The 9,284-nt window shown below is 48.1% G+C and overlaps 1 protein-coding gene across 1 annotated transcript; it reads right to left on the reverse strand.

The window, feature by feature from the left end:
• Positions 1-1,791: 1,791 nt before the first annotated feature.
• Positions 1,792-6,207, reverse strand: LOC135910965 (ice-structuring glycoprotein-like). Its single transcript, XM_065443038.1, has 3 exons — positions 6,096-6,207; positions 2,006-3,548; positions 1,792-1,917 (listed from the first exon to the last, which is right to left on the reverse strand). Coding segments are annotated over exons 1-3 (1,548 nt in total). The 5' UTR covers positions 6,099-6,207; the 3' UTR covers positions 1,792-1,915.
• Between the last annotated feature and the right edge of the window lie 3,077 nt (positions 6,208-9,284).

Below are 9,284 nucleotides of genomic sequence, written 5' to 3' on the forward strand. Positions count from 1 at the left end.
TATACTCGTAAATACTTCAAAAAGTAAAGATGTGAATTCAGTGGATTCCCGTCTGTGTGTTTTGCTACGAAATGAATGTGGCATGGTGAAGATCACTCGCTACGCTACCTAAATGAGTGCCTGGTGCACACCACTATTTCTGCTCAACTACTCGTTCTCTCGTTGTCAAACTAAACAAAAAGAAGTAAGATTAGTGTGCATATAGTAAGGTATATGTCATTTATGCGAAATAGAAAGAACTATCAGTTGCGCGCTGCATTATACACTGCTTCATACATACACAGATATATCACCGTAGGGCTTTAAAGGCGCCGCTATGAAGACGCAGGTGTTGTCGACACAGCTGCGACGGAGCGCCGTTTAGACGCAGGTGGCCGTTAAACCGAGCCTCGAAGCGAGCGACGATCTGCTTTGACTATGGCGCAATGCAAAGAAGTGCACGAAACAAAACATATTTGCTTGTAATTTGCGATTGAGCACACTTCCTACTTAATTAGGTGAATGAAATTCGGAAGGACTAGTGTTTTATTCTAGCGGGAAACAGGGGGGTCATCCGTATGCCTCCCCTGGAAGCGAATTTATTGACAGCCGAAGGTAATTCTACAATACTGAGAACTTTTCTGTGAACTACATATTTATGAAATGTAAATGATACTGGCCTAATTTTTAACAAGATAACTACATTGGATTTGAGAGCTAATATAAAGCATATTCGCGAGATAGCCTTGCTTTGCCGCACGGCTTTTCTGTACATTGCCAAGATTTTTCCATAGGGTAGCAATAGACAACTTCGCTGTTAAAAGCGGCTTGTGTGGAATGCATTTTATCGCCAAATTTGGGTGCACTAAGGCTTGTCTCGGTCACACTAAAGCAGAATATACGTCGTCTATTTCGTTGCCTAGCTCAAAGCGTACAAAATGTGTGAACGGAACGACAATTCCATCTGTTGTCACCAGAGCGAAACATGCCGGATGCCTCCGTTCATTGTTGGAATACTTCTTGTTGGTCGAGTGAGTGCTGCATGGCTATTAGGAATAGAACGCTAAATAACGGATACACCGACAGCACTTGTCTAGTGTCCGTCATCTGTGTATTTTTCATCCCTCTGTAGCTTGTTTCATGAGTAGCAGATAATTTAGCGTTGGTAGTGCGGTAACGGCGCCCCGGATAAATAGAAACAAATTCTGCACTTTCTGCTAGACACTAGACTAATCGTCCGCGTACAGGCAAGTAACACACTTGAACGCTGTGTAAAAAACGTGTCCACTACGAAATATGTCTGTTAACGAGTGAGAGGTTTTAGTCAGAACAGACATACATACCTCCGGTTCCATCTGTATTTTCATCGAGATATTGTACCAGTTGTTTACATACCGCCTCCGTGCTAGGGACAGCATTGTACAGGTGCGAGCTACCGGTTCCTGTATCCTAGGTACGAAGTTCAAGCCTTTCATAGAATGTTCAATAATACGTTATTCAAGTACTGATTGTCCTTATTAACAGTTCGTGCAAGCATTCCTAGGCAAGTATTAAACATGAAATAGCTGAGCGTAGTAATTGCAATGCTTCGTGTCCATGTCAGCGATGGTGCGGGTTAGCATATAAACGAAGCTAGCGCGCCGTTATACTGCGAATTACATTCTTCACCAAGCGCACTCGCCTCGAAAGGAATGGCGAAAGGTCATAGTTTGAATAGCGAAGCCAAATGCATCGTAAACATCTCGGTGCAGCGCCCAGAATCTAATCGTTCAGTATTCCAAGCGGATAGTAATCACAATGAGTTCAACGAGATTTTTTTTACAACAGGAAACATTTATTTTGCAACATTATTTAACAGTATGCACAACTGAGCTTAAGCTCAACAAATTATTCTTTTCCTCTTCAGCGCACCATGTCGTCTCATTGAAAGAATGATTTCTGCAAGGAGAAAATAGTACACGTGACACATTAGTATCGGAACGATGTGTGAACTTAAAAATTTCAGCGTATTCTATATTGAACTTACACTTCTTCCTGCGGAGGAGGGTGTTGTAGTCGAAGGGAGTGCCAAGGCCGTAGCCGTAGTTCAGGCCGTAGACACCAAAGCCGTGGCCGAGGCCGTAGTGGCCAGCGCCGTAGCCGAGGCTTCCAACACCGTAGCCATAGACTGGGGCCGCCTGGTAGGCAGCGAAGGCTGGGGCAGCATGGGAGACAGTGGCCACAGCAGGGGCGTGGTGGACGGTGGTGGTGGCAACAGCGGGGGCGGCGTGAACGGTAGCGACAGCTGGGGCAGCGGCGTAGCTGGCGACTGGGGCAGCGGCGTAGCTCACGTGGGACACAGCTGGAGCGGCAGCGACGGTGGCAACAGCTGGGGCCGACTGGAAGACCTTGGTGACAGCTGGGGCAGACTGGTAGGTGATGTGGGACACGGCTGGGGCAGCAGCGACCACTGGGGCGCTCTGGTAAACCTTAGTCACAGCTGGGGCGGCCTGGTAGGTCACGCGGGAGACAGCTGGAGCAGCGTAGGTAGCGACAGCTGGTGCAGACTGGTAGGTCGTGACGTGGGACACAGCTGGGGCGGCAGCGACGACTGGGGCGCTCTGGTAAACCTTAGTCACAGCGGGGGCAGCCTGGTAGGTCACGCGGGAGACAGCTGGAGCAGCGTAGGTAGCGACAGCTGGGGCAGACTGGTAGGTCGTGACAGCTGGAGCAGACTGGTAGGTTGTAACGCGGGACACAGCTGGGGCGGCCTGGTAGGTCACGCGGGAGACAGCTGGAGCAGCGTAGGTAGCGACAGCTGGGGCAGACTGGTAGGTGGTGGCAGCTGGAGCAGATTGGTAGGTGGTAACGCGGGACACAGCTGGGGCGGCCTGGTAGGTCACGCGGGAGACAGCTGGAGCAGCGTAGGTAGCGACAGCTGGGGCAGACTGGTAGGTCGTGACAGCTGGAGCAGACTGGTAGGTTGTAACGCGGGACACAGCTGGGGCAGCAGCGACGACTGGGGCGCTCTGGTAAACCTTAGTCACAGCTGGGGCGGCCTGGTAGGTCACGCGGGAGACAGCTGGAGCAGCGTAGGTAGCGACCGCTGGAGCAGACTGGTAGGTGGTGACGCGGGACACGGCTGGAGCAGCGGCGTAGGTAGTGACTGCTGGAGCAGCGTGGTAAGTGGTAGAAACTGCTGGGGCAGCGGCCACAACTGGAGCGGACTGGTAGGTCGTCACGCGGGACACGGCAGGAGCAGCGGCCACGGTCGCTACTGGGGCAGCAGCGTAGGTAGCGACAGCTGGAGCAGCGTGAACAGCGGTCACAGCTGGAGCAGCATGGTAAGTGGAGACGGTGCGAGCTACAGCTGGAGCAGCTACGGCGTAGCTGGCGGCTGGTCCGTAGGCAAGGCCGTGGCCGACACCGAAGCCGGTGAGGCCGGAGTAGCCAATTCCGTGACTAAGACCATAGCTGGTGAGGCCAACACCACTACCGAGGCCGACACCACCGCCGAGGCTGTAGCCACTACCGTGAAAGATTCCAGCAAGGGCGCTGGAGGCCAGGGCAAGGACGACGCAAACACGGAACTGTAAAAATAATTTAGAATATATAAGAATAAGTACATTTGAATTCCGTGGTGACAATTTGACGGGTCTGACACATTTTTCTTATGTAAACGCCATTTCCTTGTTGAGCTGAAATATTTAGGAATTACGGGTGATGCCTTGGATGCACACGAAGTTCTAATGGACCATTTGAGTTGACTCACACAAGGAAAGTGTGCTAAACTCTCATGTGAACTAGGCGTTGGCCTTGTTATGGTTTCCTGTTTTTCACGATAAGTGGTGGATATTTAGACCTAGGGAGCAGTCCTCTCATAATTTAAGGGTTGAACTGCTGGGAGATCCATACCAAGCCACAAGTGAAAGAAGCTTTTGGTGTGAAGAAGTCTGTCAAAATCTCTCAAATTGTGTAAACTAAGTCCGAAGTGCAGCTTTGCTATGGAGTGCCCACTGTCAGGATTGGGGGCTCAATCCCATCGCTCGTGGTCCGTTGTCAAGATTGGAGTCCGGCATGAATTGGAAGGTAGCTGGCCCATGCCGTCGTCAAACTTATCCACGTTGAGGACGTTGATGAAGGGAGGAACTGCTTCTCATCGAGAACGAGGGTTATGGGTTTATTTACATTATTTATATCAGTCTAACATGACTGCTTGAGAAAAGTGCATCAGTCTAACATGACTGCTTAAGAAAAAGAGTGTTAGTCCAACATGACTGCTTGAGAAAAGTGTGTCAGTCCAACATGACTGCTTTAGAAAAGTGTCTGGAGCATTCGCACCACTGCAGTTTTTAAACACTCGGTCCTCCCGCGATACAAGGTGACGCGAACGTTCGTTTACTCATTGTAAACTCGCCGCCACCCCGCAGGACAGTTTACACACACAAAGGCACCCACGGGTGAATGTCCGGAACCGGCGTCAGAGGGGAGCCGTTCCGGGTAGCTCGCAGCCATTCTGGGTAGCTCGTTGTCCTGCGTCCCGGTCGGCGCGTGGGAAGCAACAAAAAACGGCTTTCCCGCGGCAGTTCGCGCACGCGTAGCAGATCAGGCCCGTGCTGGGGAGTTTGGACACAATAGTTCGCCCGCCGAACTCATTGCGTCGCAACGGCGATTTAGTCACGCTGTGGCTAGAAGTTGGCGGTGAAGCTCCCGGTATCTTGCTTTCCCCAGTCGTAACTGGGTGGCAATCTTGCATTGCAGCTCGCGATTCTTAACACCACTAAGGTCAATTTTACATGGTTAGTGTAGTTTATAAAACGCATGGTTTCTACGCGTTTATGGTCTTTGCTTCGATGAACGCGGTCTTCTTTAATAAAAAGTTAAATATCTACGACTTTATTTGGAAGTATGGCTAAATTCAGAGCGCGAACTACTGGGACAGGCTCTAAGGAACAATAAGAGTCAAGCAGTCATATCAGCGCCTTGGAAAGAATTGCTCGAAGGATTATAGAAGCAGGGTGGGAAAAAGGGCCCACACGAAGCTAGCGGGACTGATAAGAAATATTGGCCACCATCCCCTACGCTCACTGCCTGTTGCATTGGATGGAAAAGTTAGGGTCACGCTATGGCGTGAGAGTCCTTTACTCTGCGAAGAATAAGCTCGCCACCATTTGTTGAGCAGTGCACAGGCGTAGTGAAAGATCGAGTAGCCGCACTACAGATGCAAACAAAGGTCTGTTTGCAGTCTTAATCATGTAAACAATTTCGTTTCATGCGCAACTTCAGTGTCGCATTCTATGCCTTACTCTTGTGGAAAAACATATGTGGGTGAAACTGGCCGACATTTAACGCCAGGTTGAAATGACATTCCAATTCCACAAAAGGGATTGCACACACCCATCATGCAATGCACGTAAGCGTCTGCAACTCCAAAGGTAAATGCGCACCGAAGTTTGATAATACTAGGGTCCTCTATAGGCACAAAGATCGAACAACAAGAGAAGTTGTAGAGGCTCACCAAATAAATGAAAAGTGGGAGGGTGGGTCAGTGATGCGTCTATAGCGCTTCACGACACTGAAATATCTTTTCGAGATACGGCCGGACACGTGGAAATTGTTTGGCGGGCTAACATGGGCAAATAGTATCTCTTGTTTTATTGTTTTGCATGCGGTTCGATGACGCGTGATGACATAGGACATGTCGGGATCAACATGTGGTTTCTCACAGTTATGCTCAGATTCTGAAGTGGAGGCTAAAGTGACCGTAAGTGGCAACCTGAACCCAAGCAGTCGCACAAAGAGGGACTCACACACGCTGAACACCCATACTCTCGAAGCAGTGCCCTTCGAATACAGAGCTAAATAAATAGTCTAGGAAACATATATAAGCGATATAGAGGGTGGTAGATTACGTCAAGTCCTCCGCTTTGGCGCGGGCGGTTCAAGTCGAGAAGCAGCAGCGGTAGCTTCGACGGCAATTTCCTAGGCGAAAATTGATGTATTGGCATAAAAAAAACGATGATATACTTCTATGCGAATGCTCTGTCGATCTAGCTCGAGTTAGTACTTTCCTGTAGTGTCCCTTTAAACACGTTCGACCCGCCCTAGGTTAGACACTCGATGCACAGTGCGCTTACCATGGCTGTGGCAGTGGTACCGTTGGCTACCCAAGGACTGCTGAAGTTGCCCAGTCTCCGACTCCCTTATATATGCGACACCATAAGTGTGAAAGCGACGGGGAAAGGATACTGAATCAATGAGGGAGAGAATGCAAAAAAAGCGACACCTGCAGGCACACCTTTGTAATTTTTTTCTTTTTTTTTCTTTTTAGTTCTTTAATTCTAGCTCTGCTTCCTTCTAATGCCCCGCTTTTGGAGCACTTGCCCCTGTCCAGCCGAGGCTGGGCTATAAATATATGTACATATATTTTGCCCCCTGTAGGCAAAGGCGATGATGCAACAAGCCCACTGGGAAGGGCGGAGTGCGGCAGTAGGCGTTTAACAGGGCGATGGCGTGAGAGGGCTGGGATATGGCCGGTCGTCTTACGGGAGAGACTTGTATGGTGCAAGCGTGCGTGGCCCCGCAAGCGTCATTGCTCTTGAGGAAAGTGAAAGAATGCGTCTGCTGGGTTCAATAATGTGTATCGGTGTTTTAAGTTTTGTAGTCTTGAATTTAAATGAGTACGTGTCCTGCTCGCGCGTTACTGAAAAAAAATGCAATCGGTAAATCCTACTCGAGAACTCGTTACATGACTTTCAGCGCTCTATCACATGGACAACCCAAAACCAAATTCTGTGCATCACTCGAGGAATGCTATCATAATGTGCTAGCGGCGTTAGCACAATGTGGTGCTCAGAAAGAGGCTGCCTGTCGAAGAGCGTCTATTTTTTTTTGTCTGCTGGTTGCAGGGTATAATTAAAATTTACAGTGACCGTAATTGTAATAAAAACGCGATTCTGCTTACGCGAAACTGGCCTGCACAGGTGGTATATAAATTTTCCGGACACATGTTTTGCGAAAAATTAGAGTTAATTAATGTATATAGAACAAAAGCTCCTCATTACCTTTTTGTTTGCACTGTTGTGATTTATGTGTATAATAAAAATCAACACTATCGCATTTGAAAAGAAGTTCACTTCGCCCGCCATGGTGCCGTAGTGGCCTTTGTGTGGCGCCCCAAACGTAATGTGGCCGAGGCGGCCACATTACGTTTTCGACGATATGCGAAAACATCGGTCATGCGTTGGCTGCGCGGTAAAGAACCGCAGGTGGTCAAAATAATCCGAAGTCCGCAGAAGTAAAGGCTTTCTAATTATGTCGTGGCTTTGGCAAAGGAAACCCCAGATTTTAAATTTTGATGAAGATCTTTTGTTTGATTTGACGGGAATCTTTATGTTCCGATTGAGCCATAATCAACCTTACCTCTCTGACAGGTAATTGCGCATTCAAGCGCATACATCTCGGTGCCACGTCAAGTGGTGACGTAACTAGAATTTGAGGGGAAAGCGGAAAAGTCTGCCATTTCTCGTTCTTGCTAATCTATAGCAAGAGCGCAGCTGTTATCAGTTGCGTCAAGCTTGAAAACGATGTGCATACACGGCAGTCTACGCAACAACAACGGCTTAATGTTGTATCAAGATCCAAGCCCCTTAATGCTAAGTTGGCTGAATGAGAGTCAAAACTGATGAGAAATACCTCGGAACAGAAGTGCTTCAGGAAAATTGGACGATATGAAGCTGTCTTGAAATACGATTGTAATAAAGTTTCAAGTTTCAATATACGCCAGTCACAGTAACGTGAAAATTAGGAAGTGCTTGTCATTTACTTGTCTGGCGAATCTGGCTTTTCGCGAAAATTTTTTCGTCAGAGCACGCAAAACCCCAGCGCAAGCACATTTACCGTAACTAGAATAATCTTTTTAATAGACTAGCTTTTCATTACATTTTCAAGACCCTGCATATCTGCTTGATCAAGCTACTCACAATGTGTGACAATGTGTGGCGTTCGCCACAACCATCTTCCGGGAAAGATTATATTTGTCTAAGGCACAGTTGCTGGGAAGAGTCAATGTGAATTATTTCAAGCATGAGAATTATATCACGCTTTATGTGAGTAATTTTAAGCTACATTGCGGTGGGTACTCGTTCTAGTTGTCGGTTACAGCTTCGCAGTCCAACCTCCTTCCCAGCGTGGATTGGGGACACATTTTTTGCGTGGTGAAGTCATCCGAGGTGGGCAACTTTACTCGCACTTTAACTCCATAGAGCCGGCTACACAGTTTACACTTGAAGGCAGAAATTCTCATTCTCTCTCTTTCGTAAATGTCCTCGTGAAAAGAGACTAACTGAACATGGTCCTCTTACACATTCAGAAAACCGACACATACATAACGATATTTTCAGTTTAATTTTAATCACCCCACCTGGTACAAGCTTTCTCTATTCCGAAGCCTCGACAAGAGAGTAGAAAGAATTTACACTTGCCCGCCCCTATAGAAGGAAGAAAAGAACATAGTATTCCGTGACCATTGGAGGACCGGCTATGCAAAGGCACTTATTCACTGCGCACTACGCCGACGGAATGACAATGAACGGAAGAGGGCGACTGCCGGACCACTCCGGCAACGGCGCTGTATCTTTTTACTTTACCTTAGAGGGGTCAGTGTTACATTAGTCATATGCTGCGAGGGGGCAGGTGTTGACGTCACTCACAAGGCTCCGTCTGCGGTCAGTATCTTCCTCCGTCCTCTAGAAGACCGCGTTCCTGTCGAAAAGGCGTCGAACATTGTGTGCAAAATGGCATGCACCGAATGCCACACGTCGTATATTGGCGAGACTAAATACTTCACGGAAAAAAAAATATTCAGTACAAGAATGTCTTTCATCACGTAAACAGAAAACGTAGTACTGTGGCAACACTTTGCGAGCTTTTTGATAACCTGATTAACCCTCACGGCTCTGTCGTCTTGGAGATAAAAAGCAACCACCAGCGGCGGCTACTTTTAGAAACCTGGCACCTCCAAAAGACGCCGGGTTATATCAATATTTCGTCAGGAACACTCCCGCCGTTTACTGACAAGGTCTCGAAAAGAGTCTGCGGGCCAGTCGGAGCGCCAAAAACGCATATAAACATTGCTACGCCTAACGCCATCTCATTCCTGAAGACGGAGCCAGTAAGGTTCGAAACGTGAGGTGCTTTAAAATAAGTTTCTATTGTAATTTTCCTTCTCAATAATTAGGCTGTTCCAGCCCAGACACATATCTGCGAAATGTGTACCTTTGATACAGCTGTCACTTGTTTAGAGCCTTGTTGCCGGACGGAGCACA

This window comes from Dermacentor albipictus, chromosome 2, assembly GCF_038994185.2.
Source record: "Dermacentor albipictus isolate Rhodes 1998 colony chromosome 2, USDA_Dalb.pri_finalv2, whole genome shotgun sequence".
NCBI lineage: Eukaryota > Metazoa > Arthropoda > Arachnida > Ixodida > Ixodidae > Dermacentor > Dermacentor albipictus.